The sequence below is a fragment of the Callionymus lyra genome, chromosome 15, assembly GCF_982586985.1.
Source record: "Callionymus lyra chromosome 15, fCalLyr1.hap1.1, whole genome shotgun sequence".
NCBI classification, from domain to species: domain Eukaryota; kingdom Metazoa; phylum Chordata; class Actinopteri; order Syngnathiformes; family Callionymidae; genus Callionymus; species Callionymus lyra.
Genome location: NC_141832.1, coordinates 23,596,588 through 23,619,805, shown reverse-complemented (window position 1 = coordinate 23,619,805; position 23,218 = coordinate 23,596,588). Strand labels below are relative to the sequence as shown.

Sequence of the window (23,218 nt, the reverse complement as noted above, 5' to 3'; positions counted from 1 at the left end):
TTTAATGTGAGGTGTGAGACATTATTTCTTGTCGGGTCACTGAGAGTGTGTGAGGCTGGTGAGGGCTCGCAGTTGTATCGACATGGCCACGTTCGTGTCCCTGTGCCACTGCGCTGTGGTGACGTGAGAAGGCGGCGTCAGCACGCTCTGGGCCACGCCGGGCGTCTTCAGCAGGGCCCACAGCTCTTCCCCCAGGGTCAGTATGGAGTCCAGGTCCTCCTCGTCGGGGCACCAGACCACTGGAATGGCTCTGGACACCGACCTCAGCTTGGAGAGGAAGAGCGACACTCTGGAAGATACATCGATCATGTGACCTCACTTCCTGCTTATCTGGCGCTAAATCAGTTTTCTCAGCTGAACTCACTGACCTGGGTATGAGGTCATGTGATCTGGAAGCCAACTTGGCTAAGGCACTCATGAGCATGGTGATGACCCGAGGGGCCGGGCAGTCGGATCCCGGCGGGGGCGACGACGACGTGATCTCGAACAGCACGGCCTCCAGCGCCTCGAAGCAGGACGTGATGAGCGTCACTGAGCAGCGAGAGTCACGTGACGCCGACAGATACTCTCCCAGAACCCAAACCTGATCCACACAAAAACATTCGGTTGTTCTGTGACAACACAAGCCTGTGACTTCCTCCCGTAGGAGCCCATCATTACCACGTGTGTGTAGATTTCCTCTCTGTTGTACACGTTGGCCGAGGTCCCGCCGAACTCCAGCAGCTCGTGGGACTGATCCACGACCAGAGACGGGTGGAGTTTACACAGCCTCAGCAAGTGGCAGCTGAACACTCTGGAGAGCAAGAGGATGAAAATCAGGTGTGAGCCTCTTTCACTGAATAAACGCAGCCCTCATGAGGTCAGTAAAATTATAAAACTGATCAAAAAGAAATGCTTCCAACAGACAACAGCTTATATTCATTACTAATAAATCTATAATCTATATGATATTTACACATTTCATATATTTATATGTTTATTGAAAACATTTGAATTAACTTTATTTAAACTGATACATTATCAGTATCCATTTGTGATGCTTACAAAATGTTTGATATCTTTACTTAAGACATTTGATCCTTTTCCCCCCATTATATCTTCATTACAGTCTTTTATTGTTATCATATTAAAGCTATTTCTTCGTATCCTCTCTGAGTTTTGCCTCAGTTACCTGTGTATCTGTGGGATGTATTTGGGCACATTCAGCAGCAGACTGCTTCGCTCCAGCTGCACCTGGATCAGGTGCGCGAGCAGCTTCTTATCTGCGAACTTATTTTGAACAGAATGGTCTCGATAAGAATCCTGCATCATCAGATCTGAGCCTCTACTGGTCTCACCGTGATGACGGTGTCGAAGAAGATGTGCAGCAGCACCGGGACGATCTGGGAACACTGGACTACTCTGGGCCACTCAGCGGCTTCAGAGAGGAGACTGTGGAGCGTACTGAGGCGTTCGATCGTGTCACCTGGACGATAAAAGAAAGAGGAAAAACATCAACTTTTGTTTCCAGCTTCATTGCTGCACGTGTTTTAAAAACCTGATCCTGATTCCCCTCGGAGCAGGAAGAGAAACAGTCCTCTCAAAGTTGGGTTGCGGAAGGCATCGAGAGACTTGAAGGTTCGACTCCCCTGGTCAGAAATGGCTAAACTTGTGGATCTGCGTGAACAGGAGATGGACAAACAAAATGTAATGAGGGAATGATGCAGAAATATTGCACTGGTTAACTCAAAGTATGACAATTTTGCTTTAGAACTTTTGTTCTCCTTTTTGTCTTTTTTGCTCATCAAAATTATTAAATTTTTTTAGGGATCCCATTATATCTATACAGTTGAAACCAGAAGTTTACATACACTGTATCTGTCATTGTTTGACATGAAATCCAAATAAATAAACATGTTTTAGTCAATTACGATAACCAAAATTATTTATATTAGTATAATGCAAGAATAATGAAATAAAATAATAAAAATTCTTGAAAGTCATAAGTTACATACAACTCATTAGTATTTGGTACCATTTGCCTTTAAACTGTATTACTTGGGTCCAACGTTTTGGATATCCTTCCACAAGCTTCTCACATTAGTTTAATTTTGGCCAATTCTTCTTGGCTGGTATAATTGAGCCATGTTTGTAGGCCGTCTTGCTCGCACATGCCTTTTCAAATCTGCCCATACATTTTCAAAATTTTGAAATGATGCTTCAGTTATTGCTGCCACCCCTGTATTTCACAGTTAGGATGGTGTTCTCAGGCTTGCAAGCTTCCCCATTTTTCCTCCAAACGTAACGATGGTCATTATGGCCGAACAGTTACATTTTTGTTTCATCAGACCACAGGACATGTCTCCACAAATTAGGATATTTGTCCATGTGTGCATTTTCAAACTGTAGCCTGGCTTTTTTATGTTTCTTTAGGAGTAATGGTTTCCTCCTGGCAGAGTCACGCCGGTACAGTACTTGTTTCACTGTGGATAATGACACACTCTCACAGCTTCAGAGTCTTCACAGGATCTTTTGCTGTTGTTCTTGAGTTGATTTGCACATTTTGGACCAAAGCACGTTCGTCTTTGGGACACGTCTGTTCCTTTTTATTCAGTTTCCTTTGACTTAAACTAATAACAGCTTTGTTGGTTAAGAAGTAAGAGGAGACATACCTGAGCTGCAGGATGAGTGTGGCAGAGAGACACGGCAGGTCGAGCAGCGTGTGCAGGAGCTCCACTGCAGTTCCGGGTGTCACCAAAGAGGGCAGCAGGTCAACAAAGTCGTCTACAACAGCAGGACTATCCCACGCCAAAAACTGAGCAGAACAAAGCAGCATCACAAGTCAAGGGCTGCCAATAACAGTCTGAGTTGCCCTCGCTCACTTGTCCAAAACCATTACTGTTTAGAGGTGTAATTTTACGCCTGTGAAATTATTGTAGTAATTTCAACGCTTCCTCCTTTTAATTAATTTTCTTCTTAATACAATAAGTAATAATAATAATACATTTATGTTAGTAATAGTATGATCTTCTGTTGATCCAGTCCAGTTGTACCTTCAGCAGGTTGGGAAATGAGCGTGTGTACTCAGACACTCTCTGTTCCAGGCTCTTCAGGTTCAGTCGTAAAAAGCGTAAAAGCTCATGGGAAAGGAAGGGGTCGTTGAAGAGCTCAGCAGGGAAGCGACCAAAGACCAACTTCCACACACTCTCACAGTCGACCGCTGCCATCTCACCTACAAAACAAACTCTTCAGTACAGAAAGAGCCCAGCAGCGGTGTCACAGACAGACCATGATTGAGGTAGAACTGGGCGATGGGCAGCACGACCCTTGCAAACGACAGATCCGTGTTCAAACGGCCGAACAGCGCCTTGATGCATGGGAACGCGCGGTAGACCAGCGATGGGTCTTCATCACATACGCTGTCTAGAATACACACCGCCTCCACAAGACACTGCAGAAAAAATATACAAAAATATAAAATAATGTAATATAAAGCATTATCCACATTCTTACGTAATAATACTTTACTACATTTACTTATCTAAATAACCCAAAACCATCACAGAGAAAAATAATCCAGGTGGAACTTTAGAGAACATGACTTTATAAACAATTAAATCTTACTTATAGGTAAAAAGTCTCACCACTTTCTGTAGCTCCATGTCAATCCGTTTCTGAGCCTCTAGACAGACAGGTGCGACAAAACAAATGAATCAAGTCATAACAGAACATCTTCATTCAGACAGTACTCACTTCGATCGCTCTGCTCGATAAGGCGTTGGCAGTATTGTAACGTTTTCTCTCTCAAACGCTCCTTCGGCGGCAGCAAGCGGCTGGAGGAGGAAGTGGCCGAAACCATGGAAACCACTGATCCATCCACCTCTGACCGGTCGTCTGAAATATGGAACGTCTTGAGTTTAAAATAATAATAATAATCTGCATTCATTTTCTAACATGCAAGAACAGAGAGATTATCGAATCAGTGAACATCATCACGTTCTTGTTTTGGCGAAGGGATGACAGGAACCAATATTTAGGTCAAAGGAGAGGGGAACATCTTATTTGGGACACAAAATAGAGCATTATCATAAGAAAATTAGACGAAGAACATGCCAAGATACTGTGAGAAGTCATTTATTTTTGAAAATAGGAATATAAGGAAACTTCCTACTTTCTAATTCAAGAAAGTTGAATAGAGATCAATCGGAACTTGAGGTGACTCAAAATGTTATTCAATACTGACTCAATTACTTAATCTTTTTTTTTTTTTTAATTAAAAACATTTTCCTTCTAAAAAAAAAAGTGCATAACAAAAGAGAAAATACCTTATTCTCACTGGAAAAAGCTGAATTTATCATTTTATAAAACAATTAAATTAAATTAAGTGCATTGATATAGTAAATTAATTTTTTGTAGAAGCTACTTTATTAAAAATAAATAAATACATAAATAAAATTAATACAAAATAATTATAATTTGAAGGATTTAATTCAACCAATTTATAAAATTATATAAAAATGAGACAAATAAAAATAGAGAAGTGTAACAGTATATATTATATTTTTAATAAAATGGTTCTCAAAGATGTTCAAGCGAAGAAAGAGCGACAATAATTTGAAAGATTTTGTTATGTACTGTGTATGAGGTGATCTGGAAAAAAATGTAAATATAATTTGCAAAAAGAGAGGAGTTTTTCAAAAGACCAAAATCAAAAATGTGTTTAATGTCAGAAAACAAATTAGTTCATTAGATAAAGAATTAAAATGATAAAGAGGGGAAGATCTTTATTTTAAAAACAGATTCAAAGTTATTTAAGTTGTTTACATGCAGACGGCCCACACACTTTCTTACCATTTGAAAAAGAGTGGGAGAGCGACAGACTGAGCTGCAGCCTGTTTGCTGAAAATATGTGATTTAAGGCTTTGTTTACTTTGCCACTAACACAATTATAAAAGTGACTTACCGATATCTGCTGCCATCTGTCCGCTGGCTACAGAATGGAAGGTGAGGAGCCAGTGTCGCAACATAGAGAAGGAGTAGACGTTCATCCACTGATCCTCAGTGAAGCACTGACCCACACACAGGACTGTAAAGAAGTCTCCAGACACTGACCCATCCAGCTCTGCTATCGGCACTGGCTGGAAAAGAGTAACTGCATATAATAATTGTTTTTTTCTACTGCTATTTAATGTGGGGGTATCACAAATGACCAGTGAACTTGATGAACATACCAACGTCCAATTATATTAAATGGTTCGCTGAAATGATTGAAGGTTTTACAGCACTGTGTGTAAGTGGTTTCATTTTAACTTTACACCATTTGATACATTTCTTACAGTGGAGGGGATTTTGGGCAACAATGGTGAAAATACCTCAAACCTTTAATCCAAGATCTACAATGAAACACTTGGAAAACAGTCACCATTACAACTTTGGCTTCAAACTGATGTACATTTCAGACCTTTGGTTGCCTAAACTTGTATCTGTGTATCTGGAGAACAAACATTCATTCATGCAGCCACAACATCACATTACTTGTGTCTAACAAGGCAAACGTTCAACTCCTCGGGCCTATCTATGAACTGAACACTTGCTTCTCAAAACAAAAGACATCTGCTATCCAAAAGACACAACCAGCATCTGCTTCTTGTCTCAGACCAAGCATGAGACTCAGCTCCAGTAAAGAAAGCTCAAGAGTTACATGCTGTAATGCTTTTGTTCAAGAATACCTGACGTGACCTGGATCCTCCAGTAAAAAATCCAGTGGATGCTCCGCCTCCTTGTGTAATGCTGGCATATCGCAGCCAATCAACCAGCTTCCTGCTCAGAAGTGTCACATGATCTGCAGATAGAAATAAACACATCATGTGCTGTCTCAAACGGACTGTAGTCATTTACCTTCAGTGAGGCTCTGTGGGCTATGAGAGAGGACCATGTTGAGGATCGGTAAAGCATGTGTGACTATTTGAGCTGGGCCTTCTGTTGATCGGTTGTCTAGTCGGCTGATGAGGTGACCGATCAGAGGTGAGATGTCTTCTCGTGAAGCAGCCTGTGAGAGAAAGTCAAGAATCAAAACGCCAACTGGTACTGTAAGAATATTATTTTTTTCTGGAGATTAAAGTCAAAAACTGAAACAACAATTCAATTTGTCTTCGTCATCAAATACAGGTAAGTTGACAAAGCAACTTTGCACGAATGTTGTATGTTGGTGAGTCACCTGCGATAGCAGCATCGCAGCATAGTGGCTGTTCATCGTGCTGTAGTTCACTTGATGAACAGAGAGAGGCAGTGTTTCTCTGAGCACAGCTGAGCTCAGAACCTGAAACTGCTCTGTTGGTGAAGAAAGAAGGTTTGAAAGCCTCTTTTGAAGATCCTGAGGGAGACTGAAGGGAGATGAACAAAATAAAAAAATATATATATATTACATTGGGAGACAATAGAACATTCACATTATAATTAAGACATATTCGCACCTCAGAAAAATTAATTGTTATTTTATGCAAGAAATTATGTTTGAATGGAAAGAAAATATATATCGAGGGCACATTTTAAATAAGCACAATTTAAATAAAACTGAACAGCACATGAGGAAACTGAATGTTGTTTTTGTAAAAATTACACTTTAAATAAAATTGTATTTAATTAGAGTATGCATCTTTCTGTTAACCTCTGCTCAATAATCTACTCAACCTTGACAAACAAAATGATCGTTTTCAATGATCTTAGAAGATGTGTTACTTGTTAAATGTCTTACATCCTAGTTTGCTTGCACGCAGAGAGGATGAGGTGCAGCCTCTGAAGGTTGTCCACAGCCTCATGGCCGAGCTCTTTTGCATGTAGCAGCTTCACTAGTCTGCTGTAGAACGACTGCAGATCTGGCTCCTGGATCTCCCTGTAATGGACAGTTACTATCATCAACCACGCTCAGTTTGCACATGCCACACAGAAATAAGAATATGAAGAGGCATTGCCAGTATTTTAGTTTGAAGGGACTAACTTCTTTCTTGGGTTTGATTCAATTGAAAAAAACAAGCTTTCCATGCACTTATCTCTACACTTGCCAACAAAATATATTGACACTTTAAGAATATATCGATTATTATATTACATGTTATTATATTATAGATAAGTTAAAAGAAACATGTCACACAAACCTATTTAAATGGTCAATTAGTTAGATTATATAGACAGTTGAGTTAAGATTAGAAATAATAAGCAAAACTAGTAACAAGGAAAAGTAGCACATTAGCCTGGTTAGCTTAGCTCGTGAAATATTTGAGCACATCTTCACAATAAATTAAGCGAATTGTCGATAGTTTTTCCTACCTCGCCTGCTGAACCAGACGCTCTGAACCAAGAGAATACATGTTAGGAGACCAGAACTGTCATTTCTGAGACAGAAGGTAAACAGTGCGGAGCCTAAACACGTCCTGACAGAAATCACATGACTCGCGACAGTTCCGCTAAAAACAGAAAACGGAATGAAAATGCAATTTACTGTTAAATTATATGATCAATGTTTGGATGCTTTTATGTTTCTAATTCAGATCCATATTGTTAATATGTGGTCAAAAATATTTTATTATTCTCTGTTAATTAACGATTTACATATCTTGTTTATTTATTCCTTTATTTGGGAATCTTTGGATACGTTATGTATTTTATTGTGTTTTTCCATGTCAATAATAATAATAATAATGTATTTTTAAACTTTGGTTTAGACTCCAACTCTCTCTCTCTCTCGCTCTCTCTCTCTCTGTCTGTCTCTTTCTCTCTCTCTGTAGTAGTAGTTCTGTTCTCACGCTGCTCTCTCTCAGGGACCAGATGTAAGTTCTTTTTAGAGTCTCGATTCTAAAATATCAACATCACAGATTTCAAGCACGGTGGACTTTTCTCCTTGTTCAATGTAAGTAACTTTGAAACGTTCTTTAAAGAAATAACTAGTACAACTGTTGCTGTTATTATCGTAGTATTATAGTAGTAATAGTAGATATTGTTTGCCATGAAATATTTTGTTGAAGAACTCGGTTGCTGTTTAAAGAAAAATACTCGTACCGTCGATTAAAGAATTTTTATTGCAAATGTTTTTTTTTCTGTTGCTTGTTTTGTTTGTTTTCTGGTTTTATTCTTTTATTCTGTATTTCCACCACAAAAAAACTCTCCAGAAACACCACACATCCATGTTGTGTTTACAAATCTGGTAATAAAAGTTTTTGATTCTGACCACTAAATTAAGATTCATAACAGGAGTCTTATGATACATTTAAAACATTTTACAGCCAAAATAAAAAGGCACACAAACGCAAAAAAAGAAAAAAATATCAACATGTTCACATGTAAGTAAGTAAGTAAGTAAGTAATTTTTATTTGTATAGCGCTTTTCCAGACCAGGGTCACAAAGCGCTTAAACAATCAAAACAATATTCAATAAAGTATATACTTTAAAGATCAAGATAAAACTGATAACACAACAGGAGTTCCAGGAAATAAAGGAAAAGCCTGAACAAATAGAAACGTCTTAAGATGTTTCTTAAAGGAGTCAGTAGATCCATCAAGCGCAACACTAAACAAAATATTTATATAATACACCATTAAACAAATATATAAGATATTGCAAAAGATAAAACACATACAATAAACTTAAAGCAAGGTCAAGATTGTAAGTCACGATGGAAACCACATTTAACAGAGGACAAATGAACTTCATTAAATGATTGAGGAAATAAAGTAACAGGTTACATTGGTGTTGTTGTGTCGTCCACAATCACAAGGTCACGGCACTGCCTTAGTTGTGTGTTAAATAATGTTGCTACTCAATAAGTTAACCGAGCCCAAATGTCATCTTTTTGGCCGTGGTTTCAAATATGGGATGAGATGGTAACTTCTGATGGAAGGTGGGAATATTATCTGACATCGTCAGCATGTTTGGCATTCCAGTAGCAGGTGCAGGATCGTGCAGGGTCCAACAAATCTGAATTAGCTTTTGAAGATAAAAAAGTTTCCTATTTATCCTTAATAAAAACACATATTTTTTTTAATATTTATCCATCAGTGGTTTAACTTGGACCACAACCACTCACAGACAGGGTTTCAGAGAAACAAGTGGAAGGTCTGCTCCACTGTGTCTATTGTCTGTCCAGGGACTGACGCTGGATATCCAATTGCTGCAGGTTCACCTGTACAAAAGAACCTTTATTACAGTTCAGCACACCTACACCAGTCATATCTGCCCATCAGCCGCCCAGCATTCCCACTCTCACATCTTTTATTGTGCTCCTGGAAAACACACTCATGAGATTATCTGGGAGACTTTTGTGTCCCTTCAGGCATCATTTGATTCCACATATAGTGCACCTAATCATTTTGTGTCAATGTAACAAGAAGCAAGGCTGAAAACGGGCCAGAAGATAAGGGTAAGAGAAGCCTGGAATGAAGGAAAGACAGGAAGTGGAAGTTTTGGGAATAGTATAGAAGTAAATAAAGTTTCCAATTAATTGTGAAAAATAAACCCTAAATGTTAAGGAAGCCATAAAGTGAAAAGACCTGTCAACATTTTATTCTTCAAACTCAAACATGTGCAAGACATCTTCGCTCCATTACCAATGAAAGTCTGTTGAATCATTATCAGTTGGTTTGAGGTACAAATACTACGAACAAGGAATTAAACAGAAAACCAGACATTTCTCAGTGAGTCCACCGCAACAGCTTTTACAATGAACTCCTGCTTTATGTAACATGTAGATGATGATGATGAGTTTGCAGGGAAATGACCCACATAAAGCCACAAAACCAGATTCCCTTTCGTTCAACTTCATATTCAAACATCAGTGAAGGTGTTTCTGAGCGGAGGTGTCAAAGGGGAATAATCATATATATCTTCCTCCATATTTACAGCACACAGACTATAATAAGTCTCTATAAAAAGTGTCGACTTGACAGTATTGTGGGCGGAGTTTGTGTGTTTCTTCCCACACTCCCTAGTTGTTAACTCTGTCAATGTTTTCTACACAGCTTTAACAACGTGGTGTAACAGATTTGTCCCTCAGGTTCAACAATAGTGTCTGAATGGTCAAAGTTGTGTGTGTCCGTCTATGTGTGCCATGTTATAGACATATGCCTGTCACACCAATTCACTTAAATAATAGAATATTTGAATGTCTCTGGAGGTGCATCTCATGACCAGACAAAAAGAGGAAACTGGAATGTACAGAGATGTTTGATGATAAGAGGGTTATTTAAGTAAAAAATGTCTTTGTCGGTCAATTTAACATTATTAGCTATTCCTTCTTCAATATTATGATTATATGGTATAATGTGGCTGTAAATTATAGTGAAATGCCTACAGATCAAAAGCAGTCCATTAACTCAAGCTTCACATCCGCACTCACTTTAGGGGCATGATAGAGTGATCCACATCTGTTATGAAAAGGAGGAAGCAAGTATAGCCTTCTCGAAAATGATCTCTAAATGAACAGAAGAGGAAATGTGTGTGTGGTTAGCGGTGCTGGGTGTGTGTTGCACGCACTTCTCCTGTGAAGTGTGAACATGTATCTTTTATAAACCACGTGAGTTATTTTATTGAGTGTCAATTCCAGAAAGCAGATAATTCCATCCAGATCAAAGTGTCAGATTTGAAGTGTGATAATCAATTGTTGTGTTGATATGTACAAGTTCAAGTTCTTTTATTGTCAAACATACATGTATGTAAGACTTACAGCACATATGAAATTGTAGTCTCAGACCCACGATGCAAAACATGAAGACGTTGAAAGGACATTAAATAAGACATTCAAAAAAAAAAAAAAAAAAAAATCAACAAAATGAAATAAATAATCAACAATACTTAAATAATCAACTAATAAACAGAATATTAACAAAAAACAAAGTTAAGGCACAGGTAGTGCAAGCGGACGTGAGAGTGATGTTGTGAGGTGATAACGAGGATGGTTTTTTTTGGAGATTATATCTGTATCAATCTAGGCAGCTACAGGGCATGCAAATACTAGACAAGGAAGGAAATGCTGTGGCTGTGGTAGAAAATGAAATGGAATTACAAATACAGATAAAGTATATAAATTCTCTCTGATCTTTGGGACTAAGTATATATACAATTAGATGGATGGATAGATGGATGGATTTTTACTGCTACTTTTCTACTTGAATGAACTAAACGTGTCAAAAAAAATTGTGTCGTTTTCGGACTTTGCTGAATAATCCCAAGCAAAGTCTTAAGGGTGACAATCATTTTAAGTAATTTGCGCAAACATTTTGATCACAGAGGACATGTGCAGCATTGTGAAACAGAAATCAATCAGATCCTTTTTTCTCTAATTTTCAAAACAAGGAACAGGTGGAGAGCATAGAAAAGTTGCAGAGAGTGAAAGGGTCATTATAGAACATGCAAGTTAACCTGTGAGGTATTTCCAGGAATGTGGCGTCAGAGGAAAACAGATCTATAAATGACCTGTGGGGCCATCATTAAACTTGCCATTTGTCTATTTAAGTGATCAATGAGATGGAAAACGGTGCGTCTGAGGATGTGGAGGAGCTTTGGGAGAAGCTGGAGTGCAAACGCTACGACCTCTGTCGCATCATCTCTCCCGCAAAACTCACCCCTTACCTGCGGCAGTGCAAAGTTCTGGACGAACAGGATGAAGATGAGATCCTCAACTCAATGCTGCTGGTCTCCAAAGCTAACCGAACCAGTATGTTAATGAGGACTTCAAGCTCAATCAGACCAGATTATCAAGAGAGAACTCTTGTGTCTTACAGGCCGTCTGCTCGACATCCTCCGCTGCAAAGGAGAACGAGGATGTGTGGTGTTTCTGGAGAGTTTGGAGTTTTACTATCCAGACCTCTACAAGCAGATCACTGGGAAAGATCCCACACGGAGCTTCTCGACCATTGTTGGTGAGGATAAAGATGACATTTACTCTTAGATTTAATTCAAACACTCGTGTTTACCCTGCTGTTTCTGCAGTGGAGGAGGGTCATGAGGGTCTGACCCAGTTCCTCATGAATGAAGTGGTGAAGCTGCAGCAGCAATTCAAGGTGAAGACGGTGCAGTACGTGGAACTCAGCAGGAAGAACTGCACCCTGGAGGACGAGAAGCGGAAGCTACGACTCGTCAACCAAGAGCTCCAGGCTGTCCAGCAGAGTAAGCATTGTTCATAGTGACGACTCATTCATGATACCATATGATACTAACCGAAATACAGAGGTGATGATAAAATATATTACGATATATTACCGAGTACTTTACTCTGGCATTGCACAACCTAAAATAATAATAATGGTTGCATGTTAACTGCAAATGAAATATTTTTTATTTCATACAAACTATAAAAAAAACAGTACATGATAAAAAATATATTATTATTTGAAAGCCAAATAAGGAAATAATTGTTTTTATAATTTCTTTTAATAATTTCCTTTTTCAGTCTCAATATTTAAGTGAATCAATAATCTTTCACACCCTTAGTCTCAAATTCAGATCTGAAGATCTGGGATGAATATGAGAAGCTTGTGTCCAGCTGTCTCTTCTACATAGACTCACATTTACTGTTCAGGCAACAAGAAGTTGAAGGAAGAGAGGAACTCCTACAATGACGAGCTGCTGAGAGTGAAGGACGAGAACTACAAGCTTGCCATGAGATACGCAGCCCTGAGCGAGGAGAAGAACATGGCGGTGATGAGGAGCAGGGACCTGCAGCTGGAGGTAGGAGCTCAACAAGCATCCCTGTCACTTGGAATCATATTTGAATCTTTTTTCAGATCGATCAGCTGAAGCACCGCCTGAACAAGGCAGAGGAGGAGTATAAGATGGAGAGAAAGCAGAGTCTGAAGCTGAAAAGCGACATTGAGGCCAGACCCAAGAGAGAGCAGATCTACGAGCTGGAGAGAGAGAACGACACGCTGAAGATCAAACTGCAGGAGCTGCAGGCTGTAATACAGGTGAGTCTTTGTTACTCACAGGTAGACAGAAGTCTTGGAAGACATACTTCTACAGCTCGGTGTCTATCTACCCGAGAATCATATGTACTGTTTATTATCCAAATGTTTAGCCTGGACCTCTGCCTGCATCTGATCATGCCATCCGTGATATCCTGGAGCACGACAGACAGGAAGCACTCGATGACAGACAGGACCTGGTCAACCGCCTCTACAGCCTCAATGAAGAAATCAGACAGGCGGAGGAGCTTCGAGATAAGGTAGTCTTAAGTCTGTTGAAGAGCTATTCTTCAGCCCTGACATCTCTGTGACCAGTACCTGGAGGAGAAGGAGGAGCTGGAGCTGAAGTCCACCACACTGGAGAAGGACTGTGAGATGTATCGCAACCGCATGGACACCATCACCAGCCAGCTGAAGGAGGTAGAAAAAGAGCGAGACCAGGTGAGCCCTTGAACTGGAGCAGATGTTATGTCCTCTTTCATAGCCTGAGGTCACGCAAGTGTGTTTCGGAGCAGGCGTTCCGAGCAAGAGACGAAGCCCAGCATCTGTTTTCCCAGAGCCTCATCGACAAAGACAAGTACCGTAAACAGATCCGAGAGCTTGAGGAGAAGAGTGACGAGCTTCATATTGAGATGGTGAGAAAGGAAGCGCGCCTGGCCTCGGTGGAGTCACGCCTGCGGAGGAAAGACATTGCTCTGGACCAGGTAACTGCTTGAATCAAATCCTTTCTACAATAATGTCCCTTAATAGTTAATGTGGGATTTTTGATAAAAACCTAAGGGTCACTTTTTTGTGATGAATGTTTAAATATAATCACCACTCTCTGTTTGTCTCACTCCCTCTTAGTGAACTTCTTGCTGAAGTTGCATGCAGCATACAGTATTTGGAATGTCAATAGCAAAGTCGTACCTCATCTGCTTTCAGCAGAGCTGATCGGGATTCTTTTAGCTTCATAGCAATGAGATACCAAACAAACTACCGGCCCAGCGCCCATAAAAAAAGGCTGTTTTTTAAAGAAACAATATAAAGGAGCCACAGATATGACATGGTAATATATCAGTTGTGGCCACGAAATTATGAGTATGAAATAAGAATTTATTTTTGTTCACCATAACATGTCTGGGGCTCCATACAAAATAAGTAAATCAGAAACATTATATACATTTTGATTTCTGTACCCAACATCTGTCCTCTTTAAGTAATAATAATATATCCTTGTTTTTAGGTTTAATCAGCATGTTTAAGGAAGTGAAAGGAGAGATTTTGATTTCAATTCTTAAGAACCTAATAGAAGGACAGGTAAACATTTTCCAGAGAAAAATGGAGTATGAATAAAGATTTGTGTCTTTATTATTCAATTAAAAAACAAGGCTTACAAAACGTACAGAGATGAGGTCATTTGACACACATTTCCAAGCTTGGATTTCCAAAATCCTAGTATCTCCCAAACATAATAGAATGTGTGTTATATGTGTGAATGGCTGTCAAAGCGCTTTGTGACCCTGGTCTAGAAAGGCGCTATATAAATAGAGATTATTATTATTATTATTATTATTTATTATGTTCAATAAAATAATGAATCATCAAAGCCAAATAATATAAATTCTTACGCACATTTCTTCTCACGTGTTATTGTACTGAGAAGTAGCACTGGTGAATCTGAAGTAAATAAGATTTGATTAGATAGAGTTTATTAATCCCTCTGGAGATCTCCTTCGGGAAATTAGGTTCCAGTTCACAGCACAACGTTACACACACACATAAAAACAGAACAAGAACAAAGTACAAACAAAATAATCAAGTGCAAGTATAAAGAAAATAGATTAAAATAAAGAACATAGATCGAAAGGAAATAACTCAAAGAAAGAGGATCGGAGATTAACATAGAATAGAATACTATCATCTTTTCACTCCACTTCTGCCCCAAAAGAATTATCAACCTGATAGCATAAAATGAGTCCTTGAGTCTATTTGTTTTGCACCTGGGAACGAGCATTCATGCACTCCATCTGCTTCTCTGCTCACTTATGACAGCGTTCAGAGGATGACTGTCATCATCCATGATGGACAGTCGTATGTCCAGAGATCTCCTTTGAATATATGAATGAATGAATAGTTAAATATATTTGAATCTTATTTGTGCAAATGATCTTGCCTTCTTCTTCAGTCTCTACCAAGGGACCTGCCTCCCACCATCATCTCTAAAGGAGAATTGGAAACTTTCAGAACCGAGTGGTCCAGTGACGAGTCGCACGAAGACAAGGCTTTATTCGAGGAGTCTCGCCTCAGACGTCGACCAAATCTCAAGGCACCAGTCAGCTCACATTCACAGTCTTTTAGCAGTAGAATATCAAAGATGACATTTAATTGATGACGGCAGTACAGAGGTTTTAATCAAACAATGATTTTGCATCTCAAAGTCTTTGTGTTTCCACTTACAGAACAGACTTAAATCTCCAGTGTGTTCCCACAAAGAGCCTGCAGTCAACTCAGATACTCAACAATCCTCTGGTATCAAAGATTGCATCACAGGACTGGTGTCGTTTTTAATATTCATCTGAATATTATTATTTTTTAGGCTTGTCTGTCAATGGAGGAGACTTTCTGGTGATTCATCCAGTAAATGTCGGGAGTCACTCGCTTCCATCTTCGCCCAGCTTCATCTCCCAGCCGTGGTTTGGCATCTCTCCGGCCCACTTCACCCCCCTGAAGGACCAGTCAAGTCGACCTAACATGGTGAGGCCTTTTCATCCTGAAAACACACTCAGTTGTGTGCAATAAATCTGCTTTAATAAATTATTAACTTGTGCGAAAGCTGCGAAACCGCAACGACAGCATCTGCCCAGAACCTCCAGACAAGTCTTCACTCTACCGCAGAGAGCGAGAAAAAGAAAGTGAAGTCCAACTGCGCAGGTATTGAATTAAATTAATATTTTTTCTCCTTTTTTCCTAGATAAATTAATTTTTCAATATATTTGTTATTCAACATGACTTTTAGTTATTTATTCAAATTTGTTCATGGAAGAGAAACTGTGATAATAACTACTTTACATATTTATAATAACAAAATTTACTGCTGGACTTTTGTTATTCAGTTTTTCTTCCAGTAAAGAAGTTCAATGTCAAGATGTTTTTTTATTTGGTATGATAGGACTAAGCAGCCTGCTTGGTTTTCTGAAACACTTAAAGTCCTTATAAAAATTATATTTTTGTCTGATTCATTTTCGAATGTAGGCAACTCATGCACCATTTTAGCTGATGTTCGATGTCAATTTTACTAAACAAACATCTCCTTCTGATTTCAGCCTTTCAGATGTTGACAGTGACAATATGGAAATAGAGTTTGGTAAAGTTCTCTACTCAGTCAGTCATTTTAACTGTTTTTGTTCTGATGATACTTTCATTCGACTTCCGCAGAAGACGAGGTGCAGTGTGGACCCCCCTCTGTGGACTCTTCGTCCTCCTCCCATCAGTCAGATGGGGTAGACACTTACGACCTGGAGCAAGTCAACAACATCTTCAGAAAACTCTCTCTTGAGAGGTACAAAAGTTCATCCTGCATCAGCGTGTTTACCAATGACTTCGTCACCACAGTATGTTTTTTTTGTCCAGGCCGTTTCGTTTGTCTCTGTCGTCTTTGACCAGGATCTGCTCCGGGCTGAAGCCAGTGCAGCAGATGTCTTTACCAGGCGACAACCTGCTTAAAGACGTCACTCTGGTTGGAGGGAATCACACTGGGATATTTGTTTCCTCAGTCCAGTCGGGGTCAATCGCTGAGAAGAGTGGACTAAGAGAGGGTCATCACCTTCTGTTGGTGGGTTAACACTGTACCTGAAGGTCTGCTAATTAAAACACCTGTTAATCCACTTTTGACACACATTAGAACTCAGATAAAAGATATCCTCCTCAGACTCACAAATAAATTGACTTTTTGTAAAAGATAATGTCTATAATGTATATCTATGTTTCATAGGTTTTCATGGGTAAATTACGAGGTACCTAATATTGACCCTTTGGAAACGCCACGTCTCATTATTGTAATCCTAGCTCTGATTATTATTATTATTAATTATCTATTATTATTATTGCAAAATAGATATATAGAAATTTACAAATAGAACTACAAATGGTAATCCTTTGCTATTAATCGCCATCTAAATGGAATAAATACAATTTTTTGGTCTACTTATTGTCGAACAATACTTTTTCTGCATCTGCAACTGACTGCAACTCTGCATTCTCAATCGTCATCCTCTGGATCTTCTTCAATTTGATCTTGAGTGTCTTCGCCAGTGTCCTGCATTTGTGCTCTCCATCTTACCACTCAGTCACTGTTAGTGGGGCTGCAGTTTTACATTTATATTGAACATCAGGTCAATGGGCAACCTCTCATTTGGGCGCTTATTTTTGCAAAAGCTACACACTTTCATGAGTTAATGCTCAATGTTCTTCTGCATATATGACCAATAAATCCGGACTCTAGTAACAGTTAATGCTCTTTCTACCCCCAGATCCATGCAGTTCCTTGTAAACCAACTTCTGTAACTGCTGAGGCAAATTAACTGTGCCTTTGTTGCACAAAACTCTCATCAGTTTAATGAAGTTTTCTGTTTCTCTCTCACCACAGCATTCATTTCTTTCCTTAGCTAGTGTTTTCCATCTTGGAACAACCATTTGTTGTTGTTGTGCTTCAGTACCTTTCCTGTTAGGGTATCCTGCTTTTCAGCTTGTCTCAATTCTTTCGGAGTCTTTTCAGAATCAGAATAAAACAGAATTATTGCCAGTGTTAACCAAGTCCTGTAATTCTCATTTCTTTCTCCGCTTTCTTCAAAACTCGTGGAAAAAGCCACGACTCAGGACTAGCAATTGTCCTCTCAGTGCTTGAGTGGTGCTGTTCTGTCCCTCTGCTTCCGTTGTTTCTGTACAGTTTTGCATGTGTCATAGCATTCAACTTGGCTGTCGTTAGGACCTATGTGAGGGAGTTGTTGGTGTCGGTGTATGCAAGAAATGGTGGTGAATAATACAGGTAATCCCTGAACCTCTCCCAAATGGCCCAATTCATAGCAGACAGTGTAGATGGTCGTTTTTCTCTTGGTTGGAGAGAGTTCAAGATGCATAAGCAATGACCACCAGCTTTCCATTCTGCCTCTGATAAAGAATGTCTCTGAGTCCCTCTTGAGATGCATTCCAGTGCAAGACAAACAGCAATTTGAAATCAGGAAAGCCTAAAACTGGTGGATGAGAGAGGGAGTCCGCTTGCAAAGTAACTGATGATGATGTTCCTTCCACACTATCAGATGTGATGAAGGTAGTTGATCCATGCCCTTTTTATTTTTCAAAGCTTTCACATGTTTCCTCTGTTTTGGGTCTTGTCTGTGCTAAGCAGGTCGTACTAAGGTTTCAGTTGCAATATAACTCCGATAATACAAAAGAAATCCAACGTTCTCAATTCTCCTATGGATGTTGGTTTATTTTGTTTTGTATATTTCAGCATGAGCCTTGTTGTAACCACCTTCTGTAACAAGCTTTCCAAGGATCCTCACTTGTTTCTTGAACACCTCACGCTTCTTTGCGGTCATTTTCACGCCATCTCTCCTACAGCACTTCTCCTATAACAGCGCTTTTCTAATGTCATTCAAATGTTTTTAGAATAAACCAAGTGTCATCTAAATAGTGTTAAACATAGTTCATCCTGTAATCCACTTAAACATTCCTCTATCGACCTCTGAAATTCAGCTGGGGGAGAGGACAACCCTAAGGGAATTCTTACCTATTCATACAATCCCCAAGGTGTAATAAATGCAGTGAGAGGGCAGCTGGAGTCTTCCAGGATTTTCCCTGGTTAATGACTGAACACCATGAGCTTTTATGAGCAGCTGCTTTAAATGTTGTTGTTGTGATGGTGGGAGACAATGAAGTGGAACTGACTTCCTCATTTGAATTTATCAACTCAGACCACAGGCATTCTTTGTTGAGCCCTTTGTCTCTTTTCGATCTCCACTGGCTTTGTGTAGGCAGCATATGTTGTCTTGAATGCTTGTGTTTGTCCAAGAATTCTAGGTGGTTCTAGTAGTTCATGAGATGAACAGTTACTGACTGTAACATGGATTTGAAAATCATTTCCTCTTTGTTCAAATATGAAATCTTGTGACTCTGGGATTAGTCCACCAAACATTTAACAGCTATTGCCTAACCTGGTCAACTCATCACTGGTCACTAAGAGCGGAACTGTCCTAGCTCTTCAGGTCTCACTCTATTTCAGCAAATGATTTCCTTTGTTAATGACTCTGGTCAGCACAGTTTAGACTCTAATGAAAGAAGCTGCTTCTTGTCATTCACCTAAATCCATCTAATTTTAGCTTCTCTGAAGTTTTTTTAAGATTCTTGTTAACTTTCCCACTCCACGTGATCAGAACACTCTTAAAAACTGTCTCTGAATGAACTATAGATGCCACTGAAAGTGAGCTCTGTTGGCCTGAATAAGAAGTTCTTGGAGACGTCTTGTTGTGCGTTAATGCTCCCTATAATGTCTCTAAGATAGTGCGCAGGTTGTGAGAGTGTTAAATCTGTTTGGATCTCCAACATATCATGGATAATTAGACCCGGACTGAACGATCAATTCCTGGTGGTTGGATTATAAAAGGTGTGTGACTCCCAAACTGATTTTCAGATTTCTTCCAACCTCTTGGTGGAATCTTGGAGCTCTCGAAGCAAAGCTTTTCTTGTTCTTTTAAATTTGTCAAAGCTGCGAGCTATGCCCCGTCATCTTCATCACTTTTACTTTTTATTTTCTCTTCTGCATTTTTAATCTGTCATCAACTTCTGTACTGTCAAATTATTACAATTTTCATCACAAATTATAGAAAAAAAGGGGGGGGGGGACTGTTGTCCTCATAATATAATCAGCAAGAGAATAGCAGACCAGGATATCAATAATCACATTTAAATTATGTGACAATAATTCAGTGTCTAAACCAAATTTCTTGTTTATCCACATATACAGGAGTATACAGTCAAAGCTCCTGCGAGCAACATTAAATGACTTGGCAAGCCTGACACGGCCTCCATACGACAAAATAGAATTGTAAAAATAATGTATGGTTTCTTCTCGAGCAGATTGAAGGATGTTTACGTGGAGAGTACCAGAGCATCTCACTGGACACCAGCACTCAGGAAGAAGCACACTGGACCCTCCAGCACTGCTCCGGTCCAGTTAAGCTGCACTATAGACTCAACTCTGACTGTGAGACTATTACAATTTTTCAAACCTTTTTTTTTTTTTGTTGATGTTCTTTGTTTTCACCTGCAGCTTACCGCCACCTTCAGAGAGAGCTTGCAGAGGGCTCCATGGTCTCGGGCGACTCTTTCTATATCCGTCTAAATCTAGGCATCAGCGGTCAGGCCGACGGATGCTCTCTGAGCGTGCGCTGTAATGAAGTTGTGCATGTTCTGGACACCAGGCACCAGGGAAGTGAGTGGCTATGTGCTCATGTCGACCCCTACAGTGGCAAAGACTTGCCTGAGCGTGGCACCATTCCTAGCTTCTCACGGTAGGAACCAGAACGATTAGAGATACATACTTTTTATTACAAAAAGGACGTATGACTTAGGAAAGAGAATAAGATATTTTTTCAGATTTCGAAAGTCATAGAAAGTATGACATTTTGAAACACTTTTCTTCCAGACAAAAAAATGTCATTTTGTTTTACATCATGTAGGCATTTAATCTTTCAGGAAATAAACACAAGCTTTAAAAAAAAAAGATTTCTCAAACTGGTTGGCAACTATTTGCCTTAAAACTAGAGTCTAGTCTGAAACTAGAGGAAGTCACCTGACTTAGTATACCACCATAATCAGCTTTTCATAAGTGTGGTCTTTTGTTAACCTCTTCTTTCTTTTAGTATCCTTAATTAACCTCATCTATGGTTCATTTTTTTGTTTTCAACAGAGCACAACCGCTACTTTTGGTCAAGATACAGAAGTGTGTCTGTCGAGGGGGAAAGGACGAAGTTGAATTACATCGCAACCTCAAGGTGAGATACTTCCTCATTATAAACCTTTACTCTCACTGTGATTTGTTGACATTGGGATCTGTTTATCCTGTCCTTGTAGAACATCATACTTCCTGATGAAAGCAGCCCTGTGCCCGACCCGAGACCCGGCAGCAGACTGTCAAGAGCCAGCATCTTCCTGACACATATCCTGCAGGTATGATGGATAAATAAATTGATGGATGAACTGACAACTTAACATGTCCTCTTTAGTTTGTCGGCAGGGTGGACATAAAGTACAAACGGATGAACAGCAATGAACGTGTCAGAATCATCAACTCTGGCAGCTCAACATTACCTCGTCAAGTGTTCGAGATGCTGAGACCAGAAGGCGCGTTAACAAATGTTTTCCTGAACAACTCTCAATGTTCTGATCCACTTCTCACCTGTATGCAGATGTGGCGGAGCCAGACAGAGAGTTAAGCAGTGAACTGAATCTGATTCCCTACAGTCCAGTCAACCTCCAGGAGAACAAGAAGAGAAGACCGGTCCTTTTCTCACCAGCTGCATTATCTAAAACCATTGTTCAGAAGCTGGTCAGCACAGTGGGAGCCGTTGACTTTCTTACCTGCAAATCTGGTCAGTTTCAGAACCATTATTCATCATTTTAATTTACGAAATTGCTGTAGAATAAATACATGCTTCATCTATGATGCGAAGCATAGCGAAGGTCTTTCTATGCATTTAAACATTTATTTAATTGCTGAAACTGTATTTTTAAAACACTTGATTTAAGGATGTGAAGATTTCTTCACAATGTTAATTTTCTTGTGTTGACGGTAGGGAAATATTTGAACTCCATAACCATAAAAAGCAGAACATTTGGTTCCTCTTATCTGATTTGCTGATACATTCTATTTCCATATGCTCAAATAATAGCAACTGACTATCTCATGGAGATATAGAGATGTATGTATAAATTTAGGTTTTGCTAGTTAGCCTTGTCATTGAGCAAAGAATAGTTAGTATTAACTACTCATTTGCTGCTTATACAGTATGTAGCTGTTTTGCTGATGTGTTTGCCAGCGTTTGATTTTCAGCTGAATAATATAGTTCAATAATTGTCCTGCTTGAATGTTGGTAAAGTTGTCGTTAACAATTTGAGTAATGTTCAATTTAAGTTGATACAGCTGGGATTTTGCCCCTTACCTGCAACAGTGCGATAATGTAATATTTAATGATTTAAAAAAAAAGAAGATAAATAAAGACATTAATATAAATGAAATGTTGATGTATTTGTTGCCAGAGAGAGAAGTATTTTTAACCATATTTCTCTATATTTTTACAGAGCTGCTAACAAGGGAAGAGTTTAATTTGAGGCAGAATGTGGAACCTTTCATTCACTACACAGAGAAACAGGCTGCATTTGAATGCATCACCAGAGAAAACATAGAAAGCATTGCCGCTAAGGTTAGTATTCAACTAAGTGTCTTTTGTAATGTGTAAATCAATCATCTTTGTGAATTTGAAATGTTTCATTCCTTCATTTCAAGGGTAAATATTGTCTTTTGGAAGCTGAGCTCTGTTGCGTTAAAGACCTTCTGAGGAGAGAAATCTATCCAATCATCATCAACATTAAGATCAGTGAGAAGAATGTCAAGAAGTTACGGTGCGTCCCACAGCTCCACATACACAGCCTCATCCCCGTTCTTCCAAAAACACACACTTTATATCTTTATTTAACCTGATTTATTATAGTGCAAAGGTTGCGCAATTGAAGTTACCACAACTGTTTCCTTCCTGTTTCCTGTCCTCACAGGAAACTGCCCTTACGTGTGGAGTCGGAGGAGGAGTTCCTGAGGATGTGTCGTGCGAAGGAGAAGGAGCTGGAGAGTTTACCTTGCCTGTACTACAGCCTGGAGCCTGATGCTTGGGCAGGGACCGATGAGCTCATCAGAGCCATTAGAGATCGAATACTAGATGAGCAGAAGAAGGTTATCTGGGTGGAGCAGGATATGCTGTAGACAAACATATGACTTATGTATTATGAACTATATTGAAGAAACTTACGAACACTTTATACGCAAAAAATAATAACGAAAACCACACATGTATACCTGAAATAAATGTATTTTGTCTATGTTTGTGCTTTTAACATGTATTGAAAATGTTGAACTTTAAATACAACAATAAATGGAGTACACACTCAAAAAATTCAAAATTCTACCTCCCAGTGGTATAAGTAAACATAAAAGCTCGAGTCGTTGAAAAATTGGATGGGTTTTATTTATATATAC

The 23,218-nt window shown here is 39.2% G+C and overlaps 2 protein-coding genes across 3 annotated transcripts; one reads left to right on the top strand and one right to left on the bottom strand.

The window, feature by feature from the left end:
* Window positions 1-5: 5 nt before the first annotated feature.
* ap5z1 (adaptor related protein complex 5 subunit zeta 1) lies at window positions 6-7,414 on the bottom strand. 2 transcript variants are annotated; one of them, XM_087808762.1, is made up of 18 exons: window positions 7,306-7,414; window positions 6,734-6,871; window positions 6,197-6,362; window positions 5,878-6,028; window positions 5,709-5,821; window positions 4,943-5,117; window positions 4,831-4,878; window positions 3,733-3,873; window positions 3,624-3,661; window positions 3,268-3,430; window positions 3,033-3,211; window positions 2,652-2,794; window positions 1,538-1,656; window positions 1,338-1,465; window positions 1,172-1,269; window positions 661-793; window positions 369-583; window positions 6-289 (listed from the first exon to the last, which is right to left on the bottom strand). In XM_087808762.1, exons 1-18 carry the CDS (start codon window positions 7,344-7,346, stop codon window positions 37-39), a joined length of 2,442 nt encoding a protein of 813 aa, XP_087664888.1. In that variant the 5' UTR covers window positions 7,347-7,414; the 3' UTR covers window positions 6-36. The 2 variants fall into 2 exon arrangements, with proteins under 2 accessions (XP_087664888.1, XP_087664890.1); XM_087808764.1 differs by lacking the exon at window positions 4,831-4,878.
* Window positions 7,415-7,735: 321 nt separating this feature from the next.
* On the top strand, window positions 7,736-23,063 carry card11 (caspase recruitment domain family, member 11). The gene is made up of 25 exons (XM_087808930.1): window positions 7,736-7,885; window positions 11,484-11,684; window positions 11,752-11,889; window positions 11,960-12,136; window positions 12,549-12,697; window positions 12,754-12,933; window positions 13,044-13,190; window positions 13,246-13,371; window positions 13,446-13,634; window positions 15,098-15,244; window positions 15,372-15,441; window positions 15,509-15,666; window positions 15,746-15,843; window positions 16,236-16,276; window positions 16,348-16,471; window positions 16,543-16,744; window positions 20,047-20,173; window positions 20,240-20,480; window positions 20,879-20,963; window positions 21,043-21,138; window positions 21,195-21,312; window positions 21,378-21,560; window positions 22,270-22,391; window positions 22,475-22,590; window positions 22,741-23,063. The coding sequence occupies exons 2-25, from the start codon at window positions 11,495-11,497 to the stop codon at window positions 22,943-22,945; spliced, it is 3,429 nt and encodes a 1,142-aa protein (XP_087665056.1). The 5' UTR covers window positions 7,736-7,885; window positions 11,484-11,494; the 3' UTR covers window positions 22,946-23,063.
* Window positions 23,064-23,218: the final 155 nt, after the last annotated feature.